The sequence below is a fragment of the Sapajus apella genome, unplaced genomic scaffold (assembly GCF_009761245.1).
Source record: "Sapajus apella isolate SASKATOON/1434 unplaced genomic scaffold, GSC_monkey_1.0 scaffold23, whole genome shotgun sequence".
Lineage (NCBI taxonomy): Eukaryota > Metazoa > Chordata > Mammalia > Primates > Cebidae > Sapajus > Sapajus apella.
Window position 1 is genome coordinate 30,970,367 of NW_022436963.1, and position 27,197 is coordinate 30,997,563.

General features: G+C 45.6%; 1 protein-coding gene across 1 annotated transcript in view; it reads left to right on the plus strand.

The window, feature by feature from the left end:
• Window positions 1-27,197, plus strand: part of ITPR1 (inositol 1,4,5-trisphosphate receptor type 1) — a 346,432-nt gene that overhangs the window by 269,509 nt on the left and 49,726 nt on the right. The window contains exons 45-51 of the mRNA XM_032290649.1: window positions 4,903-5,103; window positions 6,601-6,711; window positions 8,883-8,978; window positions 11,978-12,097; window positions 13,165-13,269; window positions 17,213-17,405; window positions 24,485-24,607. Coding sequence (XP_032146540.1) covers window positions 4,903-5,103; window positions 6,601-6,711; window positions 8,883-8,978; window positions 11,978-12,097; window positions 13,165-13,269; window positions 17,213-17,405; window positions 24,485-24,607 — 949 coding nt within the window. The remainder of the gene's footprint in view (window positions 1-4,902; window positions 5,104-6,600; window positions 6,712-8,882; window positions 8,979-11,977; window positions 12,098-13,164; window positions 13,270-17,212; window positions 17,406-24,484; window positions 24,608-27,197) is intronic.

The following is a 27,197-nucleotide window of genomic DNA, read 5'->3' on the forward strand; positions in this document are numbered from 1 at the left end:
TTGAATTTTCAATCAGGTTGAAGACCCCGAAATTTAAAAAAGCATCTCAGATCTGAGGTCATCACCTGGTCAGCTCTGACCCATATTGGAAAATGAAGGAATTTCACACAAACCCCACTGTTGGCCAGGCTGGACCCACAGTACCATGTGGTTTGCATGCTAGGGGGGCCACTCCAGATGAGGCTGGGTTCTTTCTTTTCTTTGGTACCTGGCCCATTTCAGCCACTGGTGCTCCCTACTTGATCCCTGTCATCATCTGAGTATGGGATCTCAGCAGTCAGTTTCCTTGGTTTTCTTGTCAGTTGCTCATACTTTCTTCTTTTGGGCTTAGAACACCTCAGCCCTAGATTTTCTTGCCAGGAATGTGCAGTCCAGTTGGGTAGAGCAATGCACTTATGCCCCAAAGGCTCAGGGTCTGGTTACCATCTCAGTGGTCTGGTTACCAGCCGGTAAGATGGTAACCTCTATCTGAAGGCCACTGTGTCCTTGACATTGTCCACGCTCCCCCTTCCATACCCCCACTGCTGGTAACAGGGGAGACAGGCGGAGGGGTAGTGAGTGACCCACAGAGGACTAAGCCGGAGCAGCTCAGCTTGACATCTCTGTGGATGGGAGTAGGGGCACCTCAATGCTGGGGACTGTTTCTGGGCAGAGCATGGTGATCAGTGCCCTGTACTGTCCCCCTTTGCAGGTGTCACTGGTCTCTGCCAGCCTTGGGCTCCACAGAGGAAGTAGGTTGAAATGATGCCCAGACATGTGTGTGTCATTTAATCAATATCAGCGAATCCCTGCTCTGTGCTCAACACCCGTGGTGACAAGACCTCACCCCTCCCTTCACAGAGCTGAGTCAAAGATAGCAGCCACTCAAGCTGAGTGGAACCAACCTTTCCTTAGAGGAGAAGAACTAACCCAGGGCAGGTCCCAGAAGGCCTCTCAGAGGAGCTGGCATCTGCTGAGTTTTCAGTTATGAAACCCAAGACTGCCTGGAGTAGAATCCCTGCATGAGTGGCAGAGGGGCCCTGCTAGGGTGCTCGTTCCCAAGCTGGGCCCTGATGGCGCAGGCTGGCTCTGCTTTCCTTCTCTCCCTGACCTTCCCTCCTTCGCCCACACACCCACTTCCTTCCACGGTGACATTGGACTAAGGCTTTAATTGCACAGGGTCATCATTTCTTGTTTGGAAGTCCTCAGAGTTTTAGTTTCATACCTTAGGTTTCTGCAGAATTCTCCTTTGAGTCAGTGTCCTGAGAACCCGATGGACAGAAGCACCTTTTAATGAAATCCTTCCAAAACTTGGTTCTCCAGTGCATTGCTCTGTGGGAAAGAGTGCCACGGAGTGTTAGGGTGTATAGTATATTTTAACATTTCTAACATTTAAAAAAAAAAAAGACCTAGCAGCATAGTATTTGAAGGTATCATAAAGATCATCGGATTCACTTTTTTTAAACTTTATTGCGAGGGGCCACAGAATCCTTTGTTTGAATAACTTATGCAGAAATATACTAAATACATCAGAGGAGAGCAAAGCTGCTCTATTCAAAGTGGAAACTAGAGTGCTCCCTCACCTACGAGACCCCTGGGATGGTGGGGAGGAATTGCAGAGACTTCCCAGGGCTCTGCAGGGCCCAGTTAGAAGCCCATGATCTGGACCAGTGGTTCACAAGGTTGGAGGTTAGAATCATCCTTAAAAACTCCTGCAAAGTCACTCTCTCAGGTGGTGACTTGCTCCAATGAAATTATTGTGTGTAGAAATCAGCTTCTCCAAAGAATGATTTTAAGCAGGACTCAGCCACTCTGAGTGCCATTCTGTGGCAATAACCTGGAACAGAGGGTGGGTCACTGGGTCAGGGTTTCCTCGTGGATCGGAGGAAAGGAGAAGGCATTCTCATGAGAGAGTGTTCGGCTTCCTGGTGCAAAGCAGCTCAGAGTCAGTGCAGAGGGAGAAGGAATCCAGCGTTTTGCAGCAGCACCCTCTGGGCTTGTGCCCGGAGTTGCTTGTCATATTTATAACCTTAACTTTCCTGTTGGTAAATGTTCAGAAGAGATAAAGTCACCAAGTCTCACTTTGCCAAACAGGCAGTTGCTGCTTTAAGCAAACCTTGTTTACAGGGGTCAAAAGTGTGATGGGGAAACCGCTCTTCAGTCAGTTGGCGTGTGTTTGAGGGCCCTCCCCTGAGAAGCTGGCTTTGCTCTTCCCCTGGGTTAATGAATGCAGGTCCTGATCTCTTTCCACCAAAGTCTGCCTAAGCTCACACTTGAAGTCCTCCATTTCCTTAATCCACCCATCTCAACTTGGTCCCAGGCCCTCCAAGGAAGACCACAAAAAGAGCAAGATCTCTCCAGACTCGACAAGGCAGGGTGGTGCATGCTGAAGGCGACTTCTCTTCTCTTAGAGAAAATAGATCTGAGTCAGGGAGAGAGAAATTCCGTCCAGACACTCCGAAAGCCTTGAGAGATGGGATAGGCTTCCAGGAATGGGCAGCCACTGTCTATATGGGGAGTTTGAAACACTTGGGCCCAGCTAGCCTTGAGGACTTCCCGGTCCTCTGCCCTCCATTCATTTTATTTAATTCAGATTATTTCAACCAGTGTTGACAAAGCACGTGGTAGGTGCCAGTCCCTGTGCCAGCTGTTGGGCACCCAGCACTGTCAACGTGGTCCTTGGTAAGCTGATCGGCCCTTCTCTACACACATCACAAGGGTGAGGAGAGCTGGGAGGGGCAACTTGTGGTGCTCCCATCTCACTGGAGTGGGGCTCAGGGGTTGGAAGAGCTTCCTAGAAGTGACTTTAGACCATATCCTGAAGGAAGAGGAGTCTTTTGGGGTGGAGGCCCTGAGAGCAACAGGCAGGGGGCATTGCCTGGTGGGAGCCTGGAGGCCAGGCAGAGAATGAAGAGTGCTTGAAGAGTGAGAGGAGTTTATTGGGAGCAGTAACAGAAGTTTGAGAGACAGATGGGCCAGGAGAGCCTTGCTGTGAATTTCAGCCATGGGCAGCCAGGCCCTCTCCAGAGTTGCCCCGAACACTCCTCCACCGCCCCTGCACAGAGAGTGGCTGAGCCAAGCCCTCTAACAGGTAGTGTCTTCCCTGAGGAGCTGGAGCAAGGCAGAAATGGCTGTGAAATCCTCCTCTGGTTTCCCTTAGAAAAACACTCAGCCCACACAGTCCCAAATCATCTGTTCTTCCTCCACCTCCCACCTGGACCTGGACGTGTTATGGAGCAAAAGGGATTTGGGTTAAGTTGTAGTGGGGAGAAAAGAGCTGGTTAGTTTGGTGATGAGTCAAGCATTGAACTTGGTTACCAGCTCTTAACCTGTGCATTTACAAATGTTTCAATTATACAAGGAATGTGTGGATATATTCTTTTTAGAAAGACTCAAATGAAAATAAGCATTTAGTTCTCAGAGTTGCCTCTCTTTCATCCATAGAGAACTGGTTGTTGGTTTAGACTGTATCCTCAAGTCCTTTTTCTATATATTCGAATGGGAACATTTGTTACATATTAATCTGTATGCCTTTTTTAAAAAACTTGACAGTGTGTCCTAGAGATCTTTCCATATTGGCACATATGGATCTACTTGGTGTTTCTAATTTATAATATTGAATGATGCAGACATACTGTAACTTATTTACTCCTCAGTTGGTGTGCAGTTAGGTTGTTTCCAGTTCTTCACTGTCACAAACAGCACTATAGTGAACATTCAATATATACTTTGTGAGTATAAGTGAATACTTCATAGAAGTGGAAATTACTAAGGCAAAGATCATGTCCATTTTATCTTTTTGTATCGCCCCCGCCCCTTTTTTTTTTTTTTGAGACGGAGTTTCGCTGTTGTTACCCAGGCTGGAGTGCAATGGCGCAATCTCGGCCCACCGCAACCTCCGCCTTCTGGGTTCAGGCAATTCTCCTGCCTCAGCCTCCTGAGTAGCTGGGTTTACAGGCACGCGCCACCATGCCCAGCTAATTTTTTGTATTTTTAGTAGAGACGGGGTTTCACCATGTTGACCAGGATGGTCTCGATCTCTTGACCTCGTGATCCACCCGCCTCGGCCTCCCACAGTGCTGGGATTACAGGCTTGAGCCACCGTGCCCGGCCTATTGCCCCTTTTTTTACAGTAAGCATGTCACTTTTGTAACTGAGAGAAAGAACATACACGGTTAATTTTTGCTGCTTTTTAAGAACAGATTACTGGAGTCTCTGACAAAAATCTCCTCATTAAAATACTCCATTTCCCAAGCTGGTTGAATGTGGCTTTTTAAATTTTGTTGAGGAAGTGTCTTGCTCCTGTCTCTGTCTCCTGTTCACATTTGGAGTTCACCTGGAAAATACCTGCTCAGGCACATGCACACACACACATTTACTCACTCTCACTCTTTCCCTTAATAATGGAAATGGCCAGACAAGGTATCCAGGTTCCCTCCGCATGGCACTGGGAGTAAGCTGGCCGATCATACCCCCATTTTATGGTGAACCTTCCCCAGTGCTGGGCTCCGGGCATTCAGCACTCAGACCACACCGTCATCTTTAAACAAAACCACTGCCCTTGGAAGTGTCAGATCCCTCTGAACTTAATACCTGATGGAAGCTGGAGTGGGCAGGAGTAAGGAAGGGGTGAGAAGTGAATGGAGAAATGAGGACTCAGAAAGATTATGGGAGTCAGCTGCACTGCATTCCATGTACTGGCGCCTTGGAGAGCAGATTGCAGTGCTGAGGGCCACTGCCATAGACCAAGTCCCTGGGTTTACCATCATGGTGCTGCGGGGCACACTGACTTCCGTGCTGTCCCACGCGGCATCTCTCTGTATAATTACCAACCTCTTAGAGGTTATCAATATGGCAGGATGAATAACGTTCCCCTCTTTCCTGTACCTTTGCTCCCCGGACCTGGGGAATACCCAATTGCAGAACTTCCTCCGTTGCCAAAATAACAAGACCAACTACAATTTGGTATGTGAGACCCTGCAGTTTCTGGACTGTATTTGTGGAAGCACAACTGGAGGCCTTGGTCTTCTGGGCTTGTATATAAATGAAAAGAACGTAGCACTTATCAACCAAACCCTGGAAAGTCTGACTGAATACTGTCAAGGACCTTGCCATGAGAACCAGGTAATTAAATTTCTATTTTGGGATGGGCCGGGGGAAGAAGTGTCCCATTTTGGAAATGTTGACAGAGACTAGTTCAGAAATCGTGAAGCCTGTGCCTTTTGGCCTAGGGAGTCGGGAGGACTGGAGGCCATTTTCTAGCAGTTGAGAAATAGCCATAGTGTTTCATACTTGAGAACTTGCCTAATGAAGCGCATTGGAGGGGCAGTCCGTGGTCTCTTTGCTTGGCTATGTTTGGCTTCATTTGATTTGGTTTGAATGTCCAACTGTATCACTTGATTTCTAGGAGTAGGCAATAAAGTGGGAGTGAAATGAGAACCAAAAGACGGCGATCTGTTTTAAATACTAGGGGATTTCAAAGAGTGACTACTTGAAAGGGCTTTAAGCCTAGCTAGAGAGAAGAAAATTACTGCACATGAGACAGCTTGAAAGTAATATAAGGACATTTATAATTGAGATTTAAACTTCATGGACATTCAGGGAAAAGAAAAACAAGAGTCTTGACTTTGGTCTCTCACAGAAGTATATTTTGGGAGTACAACTCAAAAACTTCTTGTCTTGAGTAGAGTCATTGCTTATACATGGCATCTTAAGGATTTTGTGAGTTTTTGCATCGGTGCTAGGATGAGTATGATTTTTAACCCCAAATTATAGCTGGAGAGGAATGACCAAGGCTTCCAATGGTCAGGGCTAAACCCAGCAGCCAGGGAAGGTGACTTGTGTGACTTGGGGAGCCAGGCCCTTCATTCAGAGGAGAACGGTTTATGAGAGACAACTCATTGTCTATTAAAAACCTGGTCTCAAGTTGTCTGTGAATGTGAGGATAGCATTTTGTGAGATGCACTTTCTTCTCCCGGTTCCCTCATGAAGCAGATGGTGTAGTCCTAGTTAAAATGAAAAGGAACAAAAAAATACAACAGGCTTGGGGAAAGGCTTTATTTGACATCGAAGTGAATTTCCTTATTACCTCAGGTTTGCTTCTCTGCCAAATAGAGGCCTGTTGAAAGGAACAGATCGGAGTGGATTGTGCTGCAAACGGAGATGTTACCTGGTGGGCAGATGATTAATTTTGATATTGTGTGCATTAAACAGGAAACTTGCTTTCCAAGCTTAAGCCTTAAGCTAAAGTACAAAATACGAAAAGAGAGAATGGAACACACCTTGAAAGGGGAAAAAGGGTTCAGAACCCAGTATCAGTCATACACCATAATTTCCTTTAAGAACAAAAGCCGACCGTGCTGCATGATTTGGATTAGACACGACCAATTTATCAGTTACAGTGCATGGGGACTTTCCTACTGTTTACTGTTAATTCTGAAACTAGAGATTTTCATCTGTCTTTTATTCTTACCACTTTCTCACGGAAAATTTGCAGCTCTCCCCTAGAGACATTACTGGGAGTGGTAAGCATTGTGTTGAAATAGCAGTTCAGCCTGTTGGCCTTTGACGTCTGATTTATGACCAGCGTTTGTGTAAATGTCTGTGTGTGTCTTTGCTCAGAACTGCATAGCCACCCATGAATCCAATGGCATTGACATCATCACAGCCCTGATCCTCAATGATATCAATCCTTTGGGAAAGAAGAGGATGGACCTTGTGTTAGAACTGAAGGCAAGTAGAAATTAAAAGCGAAAGGCAGTCGTTTGGAAATGGTCACTTTCGTGTTTTGCCTTGGCACAGGCACATGGTCAATTAGTCATGAGACTAAATATTACGGATAGTTCTTTTAAACTAAATGAATGGCCCAAGTTGCTAGTTCTGACTACGATGCAGAACTTCATCCTTCCTCTTCCACATAAGGGTCTCAGGAGAAGATAGGAGCTTCTTAACTATTAGGTCACACAGAATGAAGATTCCCTGCTCAAAGCTGAGAAATTCCAACAGCATCAAGTATTAAACGTCTTGGTTCTGAAAGTCACAAACAGGGAAACAACGGAAACACCATTCCCTCTATGGCTTCTGATCTTTCCCCATTCAAGGGAAAAGAGCCAGTTGAAGAATAGTATAACTAAGCCTATCTAGGACTGAAAAAAAAAACAACCCAAACATCTATTTTTACTTAATCAAAGGAATACATTTTCCTCTTCTGTCACTGATTTAGCAGAAGAGTGGTTAATAATGTTGATTTAAAATAAGGAAAATTACACAGACCAAAAATGTGCCTGTAGGCCTCTGCATAGTGTCTCTGAATTGTATACAAATGCGGGACTGCAGGTGACTGACGGGAAGCCACGCCAATGTTCAGACTCCCTGTTACTCAAACAGCTTAACAGAGTGACAATTGTGACTTCTAGGTGCTAAGCCTGCAGCATTTCCAAGCTGGCCTTTTGGATATTTGAGAAACTGATATACCGATCCTGATGCTGACTTCTTAAGTATACCCAGAAAACCCTCCTTTCTATGTAGGGGCTCCAAAGTTTCTCCAATAATCCCATGATTCAGTTTTAACAATTGAACTTGCAAGCCTCAGGTTTCTAAAGCGCATTTCAAAACATATTAGCCTTTCTGGATACATTTCCTTTTTAACTGTTCCATGTCAGGGCATGTTGAGATTTGTCCTCTATCTGCCCATCTGCAGCAGCGAGCACTTCATCATTATCATGAAAGAGCCTAGAACTACAGGGTTTTGGCTGAAAAGCTGAGGTGTATATTTATTCCATGAGGGATGCCATAGGAAAGGTCATTAGGGAAGATGGGAATGCAGAAACCTGTGGGAATGGCAGTTATTTTTTCTTTACTGTTTAGAACTGAGAGTTCACACTAATAGTCGATTTGGGTGTGTGGTTTAAATGGACTTTTTTCTGCTGTTTTTAACTCCTTTTGACAAGTTGTGTTTTAGACTGAATTTGAACATCATTCAAGCTTGTGTACCTGGCTACTATTTATCAGAAAGTCCAAAATAAACAGAAGTTCATGTGCTCCTGGTCAGCATTTTAGTGACTTTTTCAACTAATCCAGTGATCTATTATGGATGATTATAGGAATATGTGCCCTGTGACAGCACAGTACCCTGACTCAACTGCTGTGACCTAAGCTAGGGGAAGATATAAGGCCTCTCCCACTGTCCAAAAAAAAAAAAAAAACACCCTGCCAACTTTCAAGTTGTGTACATAAAGAAGCATACAAATTGTCGTAGACCCAGGGCCTGAAACGAAGTCAAGCCAAGAAGTACAGGATGTGGGGTGTGAACATGGGTATTTTTGATGTGATGGGAAATTATGGCTTGGCCTGCATACAGTGTTCCTTTGGGTCACATTTGCTAACAGTGTCGGATGTACTCATTATATTAGGGGTTATGAGAACTAATAGAAATATTTTAAGACAGGAAAGAATTGCCTCGATTACCTGTCATCTCTGGCCTGCAAGGCCAAATCACAGTTTGTCACCACACCTGCCCCAAAGGCAGCCAGGCCTATGTAGTAGCAGCCTCTTCCCGACCACTGTCATCATGAGGCTGAGAATGTATCCATAAGCACCGACGTGTAAATTCCCAGTTTCTGCTAGGACTTGTACGAGCAAACATTAGGGCATAACACACCTACCCTAATAAATATGTGCCTCTTTGTCCCAAATCAGATTCCGCCTACATATCTGGGGTCTGAAGGGGCACGTTCTCTGCCTGGGTGAGATGGCTTTTGATGTACTGACCCAGGGCTTCCTCGTGGGGTGAAATGTTCATCTGTTTAGCCAGGATGTCTCCCATGTGTCAGTTGGCACCAGCGCTCAGGCGGGGCCCCCAAGCAGCCCCTTCACATTTCCTCTCCCTTTGTTTCTCCAATTAGAACAATGCCTCGAAGTTGCTTCTGGCCATCATGGAAAGCAGGCACGACAGTGAAAATGCAGAGAGGATCCTTTATAACATGAGGCCCAAGGAACTGGTGAGTCGGGTGACCGTTCTGACAGTAGCACCAAGGAGCATTAAAACGATATTTGGGACGGAGCAGAGGATCTGCTTCCTGGAGCTTTCTTGAAAGTTCCCAAAGTCAGAAGTATAAAGGGAACATTTAATTTAGGCCTCTGAGTGAGTAGAGAAGTGAAATATTTTGGCTGGTGCAGAAGTAATTGTGGTTTTTGCTATTACTTTCAATGGCAAAAGTAATCAGAGTTTTGCCATTGGAAGTAATGGCAAAAAAACGTGGTTCCTTTTGCACCAACCTGTATGACATTGTATACTCGCTATTTTACCCTCTCCCTTTGGCACGATCCACATGGAGAAAGCTCCCTCCTTGCTTTTCCCTCATGGGGGACAGTGTGGTTACAGAAGCTAGCAGACCTGAATTCAAGTCCATAGCTCTGCCTGTTTTGCTGTGTTACCTTAGGCAGCCACCTGGACCTCTCTGAGCTGCACTTTCCTGATCTGTGAAAGGATGATAATAATAATGTTGCGTAGCCTAGACGGCTGCTTTGAAGACTAGGTGGGAAGATGCATGTCAAGCCCTAGGACAGTGCCCAGCACCTGATACACCTTTAGTGAACGGAAGTTCCTTTTCCTCTCTTTCCTCATTTGCTGCTGGTATTTGAGCCATATCTTTGTCCAGTGCTGAAGAATTCATGTCTCTTCCTGGTGCCAAGAGTCTGGGCTACAGAAGTGTTTTTTGGTTGCTGATGTTTTTTCCTTTCTTTTGTTGTTGTTTCTTTTAAAGAAAACACGACCTGGTTTATTTTTGAGGGGTGATAGTCACAATTGGCCGTGACTCCAGGTTGGGAGAGTGTTACAGACTGTGAGACGAGCAGCTATCAGAGACGGTGACATGAGTTAAGGGCACAGCTCTCTATTTGGACTTCTTTCCATGCAAATAAACTGTAACTGACAGACTTAAATGAGGGCACCAAAACATCTCTGCCTCCTGGTGACCTGAAAGTGCACTTGGGGGCCAGGCAGAAGTCTCTTTATGTACTCTTTTAAATAAAGTTAAGAGCAGCCCAGTTCTTTGATCTCTGAGGTCAGGGAGTGAGTTCTCAGCCTGAGATGGAAGGCCTCTCTCAGTTTACATAACAAGCTTATGTAACTGGGGGTCACTGGGGAGGCGAGGCTTGTCGTTCTTGAGTAGGGATGGAACGACTATGCAGGGACCCCATTCCGCTTCCCAGGATCAAGAATGTGCCCAGCTCTCTGACCTGTCTCAGGTGGGGAGAATGTCAACACCCAGGGCCGTGGCTGCCACTGGCTCCTGAGCAGCCCCCTGGTGGTTGGAGAACATCATTCTGGCTCATAGGAAGAGTCAGGCTTCCTGGAACAAACACTGTTCTAAGAATCCAAATAGAACACATGTGTTCATGCGTGTGTGCATACATACGTGTCTATGCTCCAGCCCCCAAATCGGGTGCAACATGTTGTCTGCTCGATTTGGTATTCAAGAGAGAACTGGCAGGGGAACAAGCTCAGGGAGGCTGGCTCTCTTGTCTACACCATTATTTGCAGGGCCTGACTTGGTGTCAGTACTGAAATGTGTGGCCTTTGGTATTGGATAATGACAAATAATTCAGGGGAATGACCTTGTGACAATGGGAGAGGCAGAAATGCCCTCTGAATCATCAAAGAAGATGATTAATTTGTAGTACAAATTAGAGATTAAAAGTATTTTCCTCTTCTTCTTTGAATGATTCAGTCTTGACTGTTGTGTTTGATAAATATTGGCCACACCCTCCATTTTCCTGGGCATTGCGGAGGGTACTAGGGGAAGGATTCATTCACATATGAGCAGACCTAGTCCCTGCTTTCAAGAAACTGAGACGGAAACTTGAGGGAATGGTAAGACAGTTACAGAAATGCTCTGAGGAATGTGCTCAAACCGTGAGATGAGCCAAGCGCATGGTCCTGCGAGGACCGAGTCATGCAGCTGTAAAGGATAATAGGGCCAAGTCGCAGCTCACTAGCTGTGACTTTGGGAATGTCCTTTTATCTCCTTGACTCTGTTTCCTCATCCACTAAAAAATAAATAAATAAATGAGGTGGGTGCAGTAGCTCACACCTGTAATTGCAGCACTTTGGGAGGCTGAGGTGGGAACAAGTCCAGGAGTTCAAGACCAGCCTGGGCAACATAGTGAGACCCTGTGTTTACAAAAAATGAAGCATTAGCCAGGTGTGGTGGTGCACCTGTAGTTCCAGCTACTTGGGAGGATGAGGCAGGGGGATCACTTGAGCCTGGGAGGTCAAGGCTACAGTGAGCCATGATTGCACCACTGCACTCCTGCCTGGGTGACAGAGCAAGACCCTGTCTCAAAAAAAAAAAAAAACAAAAAAACAAAAGGGAGAATCTTGGATACCTTATAAATGTTTGTAAGCATTACATTTTTTGAAAGAATATTAAACTCCTAGACACAGCCCTTGGCACATAGTAAGTACTCAGTTGGTAATACTGGTTCATGCTGTTATTTTCATTTGGAGTAGGCTGTGGGGGACCGGGAAAATTTGGAAAATCAGAAAATAGTTTCACCAGCTATTCCTAAATATGAATAGATTTCTTATTAAGTTTTCCCGAAATGGCAAAGGGTTGGGAGTGGGGAGAGTTGGTGGGAGGAAATGCGGAGATAGGAAAAGTCTGGCTTCCAGCCTACACTCATATCACATTTTATCGTTTCAAGGCACTTGAAAGCCATTGCTCCCTTCCAAAGAAGAGGGGCATTAACCAGCCACAGCATGTGTCTTGGCCTAAGTAGAGCGAATGAGTTCCATTTCTCAGCGGGAGAGGAGGATTGGTGCGGACTACCTGTGCCAGTGCTGTGAGGGATTCTGAGGCTGTGTCCCAGCCTGATAGGAGAGAGTGCTGAGCAGCCTCTGCCCTGAGAGGGGAGGCAGCCAGCGTGGGTGCTGTCCACCAGTCCTGTGCAGGTCTTGCTTGAGACAGGAGTTGTGCTTTCTTGGTTCTTCTTGCAGGTGGAAGTGATCAAGAAAGCCTACATGCAAGGTGAAGTGGAATTTGAGGATGGAGAAAATGGCGAGGATGGAGCATCCCCCAGGAATGTGGGGCACAACATCTACATATTAGCTCACCAGGTATGAGCTCTCCTGTGCCTCCTGCAGACGCTGCTTCCCTACAGGTCCAAAATTCCAAGCTGGAGGGTGCCCAGTGTTGCTTTTCCTTTATTACTTTAACCTAGGACTGTCTGTACTCATGAGACTGTGGCTCACAGGTGCTTGTGGCAACCTGACCCAATGCGCAGAGTTCCAGGACGTTTCAGTTTTTCCAGTGATAGGGTCATGTAGTCGGAAATCCCCATGTTTCTTAAAAGCGTTCACCCCCAAGCAGTGACACTTGGATGGTTTATGACTTTGTCTGGAGACAGTTGAAAGGAGTCTTAGGCTTTTATAAATATTGATGAGCCTGTCTTAACAATCTAAAGAAATAAACTTCAGCTTCCTAGCGTATTGGATTTGGAAATCTGTGGGAACTTGTCCTTATGACTTCCTTTTGTTTCCCTTTTTGGGGATAGGCAATACTTTATGCCCTGGCACCAAAATGCCATGTTTCATAATTCTCTTTCTAAGCGGCTGGGTGTTTGAAGAGACTCTCTTTTTGGATGCTGATGTGCCTTGAGCTTTCGGTAGGTAGGGGCAGGCTGTAACTCTGCTGGGGCCTTGTGATTCCTGTCCTTTTCACCTCTTTTAAACTCAGGTATCGGAACCAGACACACAACATTGATGATATTGGGCCCGAGGGTGGTGGGTCCCTGCTACTGCGCATTGGCTAAAGAATTTCAAACAGTCTCCTGCCCCTTTTCCCTTCCGTGACCACATATGCCACCGAGAAGGTTTCTGAACATTCCGAATCGAGGCTCCCTGGGCTACACAGAAAACCCCGTCTCCCTCCTGCCTGGCTAATGACATTGGGGGCAAGTGGAACCATGTGTGGGCATGAGCGTTCCACGCTATTCTACCAAGTTCCCAAAACAGCGCCTGTGCACAGCGTGCCTTGATGGGAGGGAGCAAGCCTCGTGGCAACTTTGCCCTTCAGCTTGCTGCTGGTTATTATGCATTTTTTAATACCTAGCATTAGGAAGGAGCTTCTGGGTCCCCGTTGTGAAGAGACACGAACCGCCTGTATCTCTGTCCCTGTGTTCTAGTTGGCCCGGCATAACAAAGAACTTCAGAGCATGCTGAAACCTGGTGGCCAAGTGGATGGAGATGAAGCTCTGGAGTTTTATGCCAAGCACACAGCACAGATAGAGGTAAACGCTGAGTAAACTCAGGGCACGGGGCTGTGTTAAGGTTATTAGTGTGCGACGCCCTGCTCTGGGGCTGGCATGCATTCGTTCATCTGAGCAATAGAAATGTGAGTGCGTACTGTGTACTAGGTCCTGGGCTGGGTGCTGGACATCCCACCATGGCCAGGACAGTCATTATTGCTCCTTGTGGTCCAGTGGGGAAGAGGACACTGAGTCCCCTCTCATTCATCACGAATTCACAAGGACAGGTGGGAGACCTCATAAGAAAGTCTGGCAGAGAGACCTGCTGGAGTGGTGGTCACAGAGGCCTGTTCTGAAGAATTGGCATCTAAACCCAGACCCTAAAGAACAGAGGGATGAAACAGGTAGAGACTAGCAAGAGGAGCTTTTCAGACTTGGGGAATAATGGCAAGCGAAAGCCCAGAGGTGGGAAGATTCTAGGTGATCTGGAGGGGCTAAGCACGGCCTCAAGTCTCAGGGCCAGGGTTCAGTGCAGAGGGAGATCCGAAGGGAAAGGCGGGTAGCCCCAATCTTGCAGAGTCCTGTCAGCCATCCTTATGAGAAGTCTGGGCTGCACTCCCAGAGCAATGGGGACCATTGGAGAGTTTTCCCCAGGAAGGCATTACAATCAGATCTGTGTTTTAAAAAAAAGTATCATGTGGCTGGGCACAGTGGCTCATACCTGTAATACCAGCACTTTGGGAGGTCGAGGGGGTCGGGCCACTTGAGGTTAGAAGTTTGAGACCAGCCTGGCCAACATGACAAAACCCCAAAAATTACCTGGGCATGGTGGCACACATGCCCAGCTACTCGGGAAGTAATTCCAGCTACTCGGGAAACTGAGGCACAAGAATGGCTTGAGCCTAGGAGGCAGAGGTTGCAGTGAGCCGAAATAGCACCATTACACTCTAGCCTGGGTGACAGAGCGAGACTCCGTCTCAAAAAAAAAAAAAAAAAAAAAAGTCATGATGCATTGTGAGTGTGGAGATGGCCGTAATGTGAAAGGGGAGACTCCACCTGATCTAGAGAATGCTAAAATTACAGAAGCAGGTGCTGAGCAGCCGTAAGTTAAAAGGAAGACAAGCTGAAGCCGCACATGTTGCTGTTGTATTGAAAATGTGACTTGAGTTCTTTCAATAAAGCTTTACAGTTTTCTCTGGGGGAAAGAAAAAAAAATGAAGCCTCTGCAAAGTCAGTAACATATCTCCATTTTGCAAATGGGGTGCTACGAAATAAGGCTCAGAGAGGCTGTGTCACTTGCCCAGCCACCAGTGGCAGAGCTGGAATTTTCATCCTGGTCTGTCTGGTCGCCGAGGCTGTGGGTGCATTTGTGCCTGCCCTGTCTTTTAGTGTCCAAGAGAACACAGACCTCTCTCTATAGGCTTTGGGCAGGAAGGAATAATGCGCTTTGTTTTGCTAATGAGGAAATGCACAAGTTCAATATCAGTGTTGGAACAAAGATTTTAAAGAACAGACAAACTCTTTTCGGCAATATGAAATGTTTGTGATGGAGACTTTTCAAGAATGTGTTCTGACCTGGTGTCTCAGGTCGCTGGGCTATCCTAATAAAACACGTCATTTCACTGATAAGCCAACCATGCCAGCATATGTGAGAAAATATCCTTGATTTATCATGAATACCTAGGAGCTTGTCCAAAAGGCCAGCTCTGTCCTCTAGAGCCCTTAAAAGGTGGGCTTTAGGTGTCTGTGATACAGAATTTCAGAGGAGAAAAGGACCTTAGAGATTATCTCATTGAGCTCCGTGGCTCATTGGGGAGAAGACTGAAACTTGATTAAGAGGTGTCAACAAGGTCACCTAGCTGTTTAGTGGTGGTAGAAGGACTGGAATATGCTCTCCTGACTCCAAATTCTAAATCTACTGAGAAAGAGGTAGGAACAGATCTTAAATGGTAAAGAGAAGTGGCCAGGCATGCCGTAGCTCTCAAATCCCGCCCTTGGCTGGCTACCCATCTCTTCAGCTTTCGCTAGGGAGTGATCAGTGCAAAGCCAGGGACACTTTGTTACTACATGGTGCTTTCCATGCAGACCCAGTGTCTTCACTCCTGTGAATTAGGCTGGGTAGCCCTGGAGTCTGGAACTCAGTTCTTGCCAGGAAACCTCCTTGTCTATTCCTCCTTTCCCTCCTGGACGCAGACGCACACCTCGGATCATCTTCCTTCAGTGGAAGGAAGCACCTGTCCATTGCCCACTTGACCGTGTGAAGCAGGCAGGCTCTTGGTAGCAGGAGATGACAGAGGTGATCCCTGACTCTTGTGTACACCAAGATCGCTGGGGGAGCTGCTTGTGTGCAGGTTCTGGTAACTGACCCCCACACCACAATTCCAGTTAAATGAGGTTGGGTAACCAGCCTGATCTCCACGTAGATTTGGGAACCACTTGTCTAAAGACCACACCCCCCCAGAATTTACGGAGGCAGGACTGTGGAAACCTGTCTCACCTCTAAGAGAGTTTCCCACTACAACTTGACCTGAATCACCTCTCTTGCTGCATCAGGGAACAAAGGTTTTGGGAGAGCTAGAACTAGCTCTTCTTGTAGAGCATGTTGTTTCCTCACCTGATACACCTGGGCCTCACCTGACTTCTCCAGCCTCTGAGAAAGAAGAAAGAGAAGTTTGTGCCTCTACTGTACTGTAACCCATAGCCCTTTTGAAATTACTACCTCCCAGGACTGTGACACAATCAAGTGTGCTAGAATTTGAACAATTCAGACCAGAGTACCTCCTCTCTGGGGACAGAGTGAGTCTAGGAAGGGCATGAAGGAAACTTGCAAGGTGTCCACCCCTGGGTCCCAAACACAGCCAGCATAAAGAACAGTGAGTGCTGCCCCAGAGTTAAATAGGCATGTTGGTTCATGTATTGTACATTTTAGATGCTTTGACAAGAGGTAGGAGGTCACTGCAATTGGAAATAACCAAAGATCTCTTTTTAAAGTTCCCATCTAGGAAAAATAACTCAATGTTACTATCTGAGAAAGTATCTTAGGTGAGGTTTACACCACTGCTTAGAAGTGTGCTCTCTACAATGATAGTCACTAGCCATGTATGGCTATTTAAATACAATTAAATAAAATTAAATATTCTGCCTGTCAGTTGCACTAGCCACACGTTAGTATGATAGGTACCACATGTGACTTGTGGCTGTCCTTGTGGATAGGACAGACACGAACCATTCCATCATTACAGAAAGTTCTAGGGACAGCACCAGCCTCATGTGAATAGGTACGCAAAACAGAGTAAATCGATCCAGATAAAAGTTGGTCACATTAAAAATTAATGGCAGAGTTTGCAGTGAGCTGAGATTGCACCACTACCCTCCAATGTGGGCAACAAAACGAGACTCCATGTCCAAAAAAAAAAAAAAAAATTAATGCGTTCAGCACCATCTTGGATTAGATAAAAAATAAAAATTAGGCTGGGCACAGTGGCTCACCCGTGTAATCCCAGCATTTTGGGAGGCTGAGGTAAGCAGATAAGCTGGGGTCAGGAGTTTGAGACCAGCCTGGCCAACATAGTAAAACCCTGTCCATACTACAAAAAAAGAAAAAGAAAAAACAATTAGGCATGGTGGCACATGCCTGTAGTCCGAGCTACTCAGGAGGCTGATGCAGGAGAATCGCTTAAACCCAGGAGACAGAGGTTGCAGTGAGCTGAGATCCTGCCACTGCACTCCAGCCTGGGCAACAGAGTGAGAATCTGTCTCAAAAAATAAAATGAAATAAATAAATAAGGAAGTTACAAAAATACTCTTCCAGGGTTACCCAAACTATTTTTTATATAAATCTGAGACACACAGCCCAGTCTGGGGTTATAAAATCAGAGCTCATATTACACTCAATCTTGACCACCGAATCTACCACCAGTAGCAAATTGCCTTAGTAAAAATTTTGGAAGATGAATATTTAATCTCATCTACTTTTCCATCCTAGATTGTCAGATTAGACCGAACAATGGAACAGATCGTCTTTCCCGTGCCCAGCATTTGTGAATTCCTAACCAAGGAGTCAAAACTACGAATTTACTACACTACAGAGAGAGATGAACAAGGCAGCAAAATCAACGATTTCTTCCTGCGGTCCGAAGACCTCTTCAATGAAATGAATTGGCAGAAGAAACTGAGAGGTGGGTTCCAATATATCAGCAACACCACAGAGAGACACAGTTCTGGGATTTCACCAACTGGGGCTTGATGGTGCATATATTTCTAAGCAGGAGCAAGGCTGGTATCATTTGTGATACTTTGTACCTCTGACTGCTAGGAAGTCATAACCACTTTGGTACCTGATCAGTGAGCTCCAGCCAAAGTGTGGTAACTCCCCTGAAAAGGCTTCCTTCATCAGCTTTTGAGTTGATTTGATTGGGAAGCTCCGTGGAAGACTTTTTGAATGCCTCTTTTGGTGTCTCTATCTAGAAAATAAAAAGAAAGGGGGAAAGGCCAGGCCCTTGAGTTCACAGGCTGGTTCACTTGAGCAGGACATTCAGACTCTTCCTGGCTCATTTGCTAGCACACCTGCTTCAGAGACTCTGGCATTTTCCCTTTTATGAGATAGCTCAGATTTTAGACTAAATGGTGTTACAGGCAGTGGAATCGTTTGCCACATGAGATGCATCGTTGCTACAGGCAGTGGAATCGTTTGCCACATGAGATGCATCGTTGCTACAGGCAGTGGAATCGTTTGCCACATGAGATGCATCGTTGCTACGGGCAGTGGAATCGTTTGCCACATAAGATGCATCGTTGCTACAGGCAGTGGAATCGTTTGCCACATGAGATGCATCGTTGCTCACCAGCAAGTCCCATTGGGTATCCCAGCTGGTCAGGTGGAAATTACTCATCTGAAACACATTCACAGGGCTTCCCCAGAGGGCTTCTCTCTTCTGGCTTTCACTGGGGGTTTAATATGATTCTTCAGTACCAGCCTTATGCTTGTTGCCGGCTGTTGAGACCAACTTAAAAGGGACCGTGCTTTATTTCTGTCTGTTCATGAGGAGCCATACTTTTTATTTGAAATGCTGGATTCCAGCTATAGTTGTGATGTGTTGAGCTCTTTCTGAGGGGTGGGGCTGGGTGGAGAAAAGCCATGTTGGAGGTCAGTTTCCCAGAGCTTTTGTCTTCTCCGTGATGCTGCCAGTCTGAGCAGGCGCGGACCAGCCCTGTCTGTATGTTTTTTCTTCCCTTTTCTCTGTAACTTCCTGCATCCCTAGATTAGGCTAACATCAGAGAAGGTGGTGCAAGAAGGTTTGCCCAAAAGTCTCATTCCCACCTCACCTCCAGGTCCACTCTATCTTGCTCATCTCTAAGGGGCACCTCCCTGTGTAGCACATTGAAACATTACAAAAAGTCTAGCCAGGCCAAATCTACCCCTCAGCCAGCTCCATGCCTAGTGTCTGACCAACGGGTCAGGGGACCCTTAGCAGACCAGCCTGCATGCCCTTTATGGTATGGACCTCAGGAGACATAGGTGCAATTCTACCTGGTATCAGAGGATCCTCATAGCCTCCTGTAGATTCCTCAAAAACTTTTCCAGCTCCAGCATCTTCACGAATATGGAAACTTTTACACAGCACCATGCTTGGGCAATAAGAGGAAAAAAGATACCATTTCTCGCCAGAAAGGTAGACATAGACCCCACCCATTTCATCCTCTTTTTTTTGGCTATTATTTTACATAGGAAAAAACTCGTCTGTTGCTTTTGCCCTTCACTGGGATATTCCATCATTCCAGCTGTAGGGAACAATCCTGAGTTTGTTTTGTGGGTTTTTTTTTTTTTGAGGTGGTATCTTGCTCTGTCACCAAGGCTGGAGTGCAGTGGTGTGATCTTGGCTCGCTGCAACCTTCACCTCCCAGGTTCAAGCGATTCTCCTGCCTCAAACTCCTGAGTAGCTGGAATTACAGATGCATGCCACCACGCCTGGCTAATATTTATATTTTTAGTAGAGATGGGGTTTCACCATGTTGGCCAGGCTGGTCTTGAGCTCCTGACCTTGTGATCCACCCACCTCAGCCTCCCAAAGTGCTGGGATTACAGGCATGAGCCATTGCACCCAGCCAATCCTGAGTTCTTGTATCCAAACCTCCATAGTAGTTAATAAGCTGTAACTTAACCCTTATCAGCGTATGTGCCTGTGAAATTGGTCAGACACATACACTGGTACATTCATTCTCTCCATATTGTTTTATGAAATGTTTATATATAATGTATATAATTTACAGTTTCTACAAAAGACTTATTTTGGAGACGACAAAAAGGTTTTCACCTTTTGTGGTGAGATGAGACACCCCCTAATCCCTCTTTCTCAGATATTGTCTCCAGCCTGGAATAGTAGAAGGACCCTCAGCCCCAAAGAGCGGGGAATCTGAGCTCTAGTCCATTTCTGCCTCCCACAGGCTCTGTGGCCCTGGGACAAAGGGCTTAACTGCTCCCAGACTCTCACCTATGAAGTGAGGGATTAAGATGACCTAATTGGTTGGTTGTAGAATGGTCATTGTTCTGAGACTTCTATTACATTTTAGCTAATACCATCCTTATTTCAGTCATTCTGTTTTTTTAAAAAACAGTTATCATTTCAGTGAAGCTTAAGCACAACAGTGGTGTCAGCTGAAAGATTTTAATTGGCTTCAAAACTATCTGCTGGTAAGAGAGAAAACAAAAATAATAACTGAATTAACCATGATTTGCACACTTAGGGAGGGAGAAATTTACTCATTAGAAATACAATTGAAATGAAATGCATTTTCCCCTCTAAGTAGCTTATATCTCTTCTAATAAGTCTGCAGAATCAGTTTTTTCAGGCTCATTCATTTAGCTGTTTTACCTTTTCCTGAATGTATCGCAGAGAATCATCTGTTCTTCAGTATATCTGAAGCTAGGACTCAGACACGTAGCAAGGTCTGTCCGAGACTGATGAGCCTTGGTATTTTCTTCTGCAAGATTAAAATACACAATTGCTCCGTACTTCATAAACTCTCTTCCCTGCTTTATTGACACAAGAACACACACATACTCTTCATTGCATTGACATCCTCCCTCTCACCATCCCTCTCTGAAATCCTTTCCTGAAGATCCTATACCCAGTGAAGTGAAAACTCTGGGCTAGGAAAATTAGAAGAGAGTGAAAGAGGAAATCGAGGCAGAGTTGAATATGCTGACCAACTTTCTTGCATGGGGTTTTCCTGTGTTGTTATCCCACTCATCAGTATATATGGAGTCCAAGCTTTCCAGCAAAGCCCCGTTTGTCTAAAGCAAACAAATAGAAAACAAGGAAAGAATGTTACCAAGAGATGGCCTGAGCTGCATTATTTACATTGCCCTGCCAATCCCGGATCACAGTGCTATATCTTTTTGCTATAAGGTAGCAGGTATATTCACTCAACTAACTTTTAGCCCCTGGTAGGTAGAAAACATGCAGTAAGGCAGCGGTACCCAACATTTATGGCAGCAGAGACTGGTTTTTGGAAGACAATTTTTCCACAGATTGGGGGGCATGGGGAATGAGGGATGGTTTGGGGATGAAACTGTTCCACCTCAGATCGTCAAGCATTAGTTAGATTTTCATAAGGAGTGTGCAACCTACTAGATCCCTTACATCCTCCGTTCACAGTAGGGTTTGCACTCCTATGAGAATCTAAGGCTCTTACTCATGTGACAGAGGCAGGGCCCACGTGGTAATGCTCGCTTACTGCTCACCTTCTGCTGTACAGCCCGGTTCCTAACAGGCTGTGGGCCAGCACTGGTCTGCGGCCCCAGGGTTGGGGACCCCTGCTATAAGGTACAGTGAGGAATTCAACAGTGTGCAAGCTCTGACTCCGCCTGTGGGCACTTACTCTTTGAAGTGGGCAGACAACAACAGCATATTTTTAAGTGGCTGCAATACCAAGCTGTTGGTGACCCGAGCTGTAATCAGGCATTGACACATCATGGAAGTACAAGAAAGGAAGGCTTCAGAGAAAAGGTAGGATCTGAGTAGCATCTAGAAAGATCCATAGGACTTGGATAGACGCAGCCTGAAAGACTGGGAGAAGGGGACATGGATTTTTTTCCCATTGCCGCTACAATGAATTACAACAAAGCTTGAAGCTTACAACAATACACATTGATAATCTTACATTTCTGGAGATCAGAAGTCCGAAAAGGTTCTCGTTGGCTAATACGAAGGTGTTGATAGGGCTGTGTTCCCTCTGAAGGCTCTATCCTTTTCCAGCTGCTAGAGGCTGACCGTGGCCCCCTGCCCCTCCCTCCACCTTCAAAGCAGCATTGTCCAGTAGAGCGTTTCTCATGCTGCACTGCTGTGGCTCTGATCCTCCTGTTCCCTCTCACTCTGTCACTTACACAGATGCTTGTAACCACATTGGACCCATCCACATAATCCAAAGCAACCTCCCCATCTCACATCCTTAACCTAAGTATACCTGCAAAGCCCCTTTTGCCAGGTTAATGTAGCACATTCACAGGTTCTAACGATTCACATGTCAACATGTTTCGTGGGGTACATTATTTTGCCTGCCACAGAAGGTAGGTTAGTTGTTTTTTATTGCTGTATAACTGACTGCCCTAGCATGTCGTGACTTAAAACAATAAATGTTTATTTTCTCACAGTTTCTTGGGGTCAGAAACTTGGGAGTGGCTCCTGTGGATGGTTCTGGCTCAGGTCTTTCATTAGGTTGTAGCCAGGATGTCAACCACAGCTGCCATCATCTGAAGGCTTAAGTGGACCTGGAGCACTCCTTGGTGCTCGTAAATGGCTGTTGGCAGGAGGCCTCGGTTCCCCTCCACATGGACCTCTCCACAGGTCTGCTTCAGCATCCTCATGACATGGCAGATGATTTCCTCAGAGAAAATTATTGATGAGAGAGAGAAGGTGGGGGAAAGAGAGCCAGAGGAAGAAGAGGAGGAGGAAGCCACAGTGCTTTTATTAACATCACCTAGTCTCGGAAGGCGTGAATCGGTAGATTCACTCTACTCTTTTTTATTAGTAGCAAGTTGCTCAGTCCAGCCCATACTCAAGTGGAAAGGAAGTTAAGGTGTACCACTTGAAGGGAGGAGGATCAAATGATTGATGAACATATTTTTAAATTGACACAAAGGGAGTATGCAGAGGCTGGAGAATATGAGGTGTGTTCGGGAATGACCACTGGATTGGGATACAAAGGCAGAGTATATGGGGAAGGAGAGTGGGGGAAGAGTCTGGAAAGGTAGGTGGGAACGTAGTTTCATGTACTGCAGGAAATAAAAGATACTGCACGTCATGGTAGGTCTCTAAGTATCTTCTTGCACCTGGGTAATTACCTAGTTGATTCAGAGGACTGAATGCTTGCTCAGATTGTAAACAACACTACAACTTAAGTAGAATGTTAGCCTTATAAAAATAATACTTATTTTATGAACTATATGCCATAGTTGAACACCATTTATTATAACCATATTAGCGTATGCTGCAGTGGACACACTCACATTTGATACTGAGCACTCCCTCTGAAGCGAATGCTGGCTTACACAGGCCATCACCGAGCTTTGCCAGATCCTTTCCCCCCTCCAACTTTGTTTTATGAGCTTTTTATACACATACTAGTGTGGAGAGGATATTACAGGTTCCCACGTATCCATCACTCAGCTTTAGCAATTATCAGCTCTTTGCCATTCATCTCTTCTGTCCTCTTCTGGAGTTTACATATCCAGATCAGAAATGGGCTTCAGTCCCAGGAGAAGCACAATAGCTGTTGTTTCTAGAGCAGATAAATGTCTCAGCTTAAATTTGCTTCAGCAGGGTACAAAAAAAGTACATTGCTACCTAGTGGTTGACTGGCTTCTGGCTGGCTACCCCATTGAATTGTCACATGGGTCAGTTATTTTTATCCCTATCACTGACCCCATGGGTAACAAGATCTCCACTGCTTTTGCCCTGTGCTAGAGCCTCAGTTTTCCTCATTTATACAATGAGGGATTTTAAACTAGGCAATTGCTCATGGCTCTAAAACTCTACAGTTTGGAAACATTGACTGTTACCAAGTGCAAACATGATATAGGCAATTAATAAATTACCCAGGGCTCTATTTAATTGTACCATAATTTTATTTTGGTTGGAATCTCCCAAAGGCTTGGCTGCTGCTTAAAGCATTATTATAGGGCCATTGGATTTGTCATTGGCTGCTGTCCCAAAGTTGCATGATGACTTCATTGGGAAAAAGAAATATACGATAGAGATCCATTCTCATCTACTCCATGCTTTTCTCTGGAGGGGGATGATGTGGAATGTAACTGTCCTTTAGAAACTTTGCTTCTGACATGGATGCTGAAATTATGCCTAGCATGTCTCTTTTGGAGCCTCACCCTAGTGTAAAGGACCATTGAAAAAGCGTTCAGGGAAAAAGGAGGCTCCACTGTACCCAAGTGTGGCCACAGGTTTGTTGTTCTAAGACTGAGAATGCCCAGCCAGCGTGGGATAACCTGTGGGCAATGGCGGATTAAGGTGGCAGCAATGTCCAAAGAAAGTGTCCCTGTCTCTTACCCCTTTGTGATGGCTTTGCTGCCACGTCCTTTCTCTGCCATAGCCCTGGAGATGGGAACTCTGCTGCTGACCACCAGGTCAGCAACTCGTACCCCTCGCTTTCCTGTCCTCAAGAATGACCATCCAACTTCAGGGAAATGGCAGATGACTCAGTGTCAGGAAAGGAGTCATTGCCTTGCTTTTAGGCACTGGCACATTAGTTGAGCATGTTGAGCCAGAGAGGAATGTGGAAATGATACCAGCCCTAGTGTGGGGCCCAGCTGGGCTGACTCCCCTGCTCTCTGCAGTGCCCTGCACTTCTGAAAAGCTAATTGAATTTTTGGGTCTCTCTCGGCATCTCCTCTGGTCCTGGAGCTCTGGGGGGAACCAAGGACTCAATGTGTGAACTCTGGATAACCCCCAGATTCTGTAACTGATGGTGCTGACTGGGGCACGCAGGGTTTGTAGATGCTCCAACTTTTCTCTTTTTCCTCTCTTCTTACTCCACCCCCAGTACATCTTCTGTTCCAGTAAGTACTCCACACAGAAATAAACCGATCTGATGTCATTAAGTACCAAGTCCAAAACAAACGATCATTTCTACTGTTGTGGTAAAAACCGGGAACAAAAGTGGAGTTGTGGGGCAGGGTGGGTGGGTCCCTGGCATTCCGGCTCGGGGTCTCCAACCTCACATGCCTTTGCCCTTGTCTCCACAGCCCAGCCCGTGTTGTACTGGTGTGCCCGCAACATGTCTTTCTGGAGCAGCATTTCGTTTAACCTGGCTGTCCTGATGAACCTGCTTGTGGCATTTTTCTACCCATTTAAGGGCATCCGAGGAGGTACTCATATCTTTAATTTCAAAAAACCTATTAGAAGCAGCAGGAAGGCTATGACTTGCGTCTTGGTTGTGGTTCCTGGAAGTATTGGTGCAATATCGGGTCCCAGTTATCCAGGTTCAGACAAGAGGAGATTGTAGTTGTTACCACAGATTTAGTTTTAAATCTAACTTACAATAATTTACCTTTTACATCCATTTTTTTTTCCCACTGGGAAAGAAAGAGAAGCAGCTAGATACTACTGAACCTGTGAGGAATTCTCTTAATCAGCCCCTTGTTTTATATATGGGGAAACTATGTCTCAGAGCAGTTAAGGGATCAGGTCAAAGTCACACAGCTAACTAATGGCAGAGCTAACCCTAAAACAGAGATGTCCTGATGCTCAGTTCAGTATATGCATTCCCACACCATACTTCTGGAACTGGTTTCAGACTAAAGAATCTGTAAGAAATCTCTGGAATATTTTTTGTGCCAGGGTTCAGAGCGGAGGCAGGACTTGAATGACTGCAGACTGTACAGTGTTTAGTCTATTAAGAGCTACCTGCCGTTACTCACGTAACGAAACATGATGATTACGGTGTTTCTGGATTTCCCCAGGCCACCTCCTTCCGGGCCACACATTTTGCTGAGAAAAGGCAGATGCAGAGGGAGGCATTTTGCTGTTTGGGGCCGCTGAGTGCATTAATGGTATCCTAGAGACATCCACATTTGCGAGGTTCCAGTGGCAGGCGTTCAGAGCTCCTCTTCCATGATTCATTCACAGCCCCTTTCTGACATCCATGACAGCCACCTGGGAGGTCCACTTCCCAGCTACATGTTTCATCAGAGCGTTTTGGCAGATCACCTCACATACGCATGTAACAACCTGCCAGGAACCACTTTGTGTGAAAGGTAATGGGATAAAGACCCCAAGTACAAGACACAAAACTACACAGGAGTAAGTTTTAGGCTCCACTCTTTAGCTTAATCATGCAGACATCAACTCAAGCAGACAAGTATGGGTAACGAGTCAGTTTAAGGATCAGTTTGAAAGCAATGACATGTTATATAATGCTTACATGCCTAAGTTACCCTTTTGAGGAGTTAGCTTTTCTGTTTGGTCTTAAGTTACATGGAAGACATCATTTGAATTTTTCCCCCCAAAAGTACAATGTAAACACAAACCCAGGGGGGATTTTTTTTAATGTCATATTAGACAGCATGAATGCCCATGTCTCTGTCTTAAAAGATTTGACCAGAACCCAGGGCTGCAAGGTTTTCTCTTTGGGGACGTCCACCTTAGCCCAGCTGCCAGTCAGCAGAGGTGTGCATGGTGGAGGGCCAGTGAGGAGCTCAGCTGGCTGTGGCAGAGAAGGCCCAGGTCTCCTTTCACTTCAGAGAAGTTGTCATGCTCCTCACAGCAGATCATTGAATCCTTACCTTGTCTGTGTTTCCATTTACTCTCCATTGCTTTAAAAATATTTCAAACAGATTTTATTATTCACTGCATCCATTTCTTCACCAGTCATATGTGGCAGCATTCAGGCCAGTTCTGGGGACAGGGAGTTGACAGCTCACCCCCGACACTTCAGTGACAAGCCTCCTGCAGTGGCATTCTTAGACTTAGGAAGTCAAGAGATTTAACATCTCTTTCTGGCTCCTGCTGCCCATTTGCCAAGCCACTTCAGCAAGTCCTTGACATCCTCTGTGTGAAGAGATGCTTACATGAAGCCCATGGTTGAAAAACTTTGATATGGCTTCAGAAAGTCCTGTAGAACACAAGGAAAAACAGTTGCCAAACTAGTCAGGATCTCCAGAGCATGTGTTTCTTGCCCATCCAAGCTTGAGATGTCATGACTGTTGAGGGTCCTTCCAACTCTAAAATGGTACATTCTTAATGAGCCATCAACTCTGGCTGGTCTGCAGGAGGCAAGGATGCCTGGGTTGGAATCTTGGGCTTTAGAACTTCATTCTGATGGACTAAACTGAAAGCATAAATTAGAGCTCATAGGAGATTTGACCTGAGGTTGATCTGACCCAAGGAAGCCTTTTCCATTATCCAGTGACTGATATTGCCTTAAATGCATCAACTTACTCTCAGAGGGATTTATTTTTCCTTTTCTATACTGACAGCTTACCATCCGCAGGAGGAGGATTGTATTAACCCTCCCTATAAACAAGATCTGGTTTGTTGACCTGAAAGTATTTCTTTGAGTTAATATTTGTTAGGATTCGTTGCATCCTGAAAACAGGAATTCAAAATGTCCCTCTTGAATGTATATAATAGCCCTATAATGCATGCTGATGTGGTTCTGTGGCTTATAAGGTTTGTGACTGCCAAGAACCAGTGGCCTTAAAAGCTCCTTTTCAAAAGTATCATTCTGCCCCACCCATTTGTTTTAGAACTGACAAGTTACAGTCTTTCAAAAGCATGCAGCTTTTGAAAACTGAGGCAGCTTCAGATGGCTTACTGAATTTGTGAGCATGCCATGATGGCTAAAGCAAATGTAGTACTACTTTTTAAATGTTTTTATTATTGAAATTGTCAAATATACACACAAGTAGAAAGAGCAATATAATGAGCTACCATGTACCTATCAGCCAGCTTTAACAA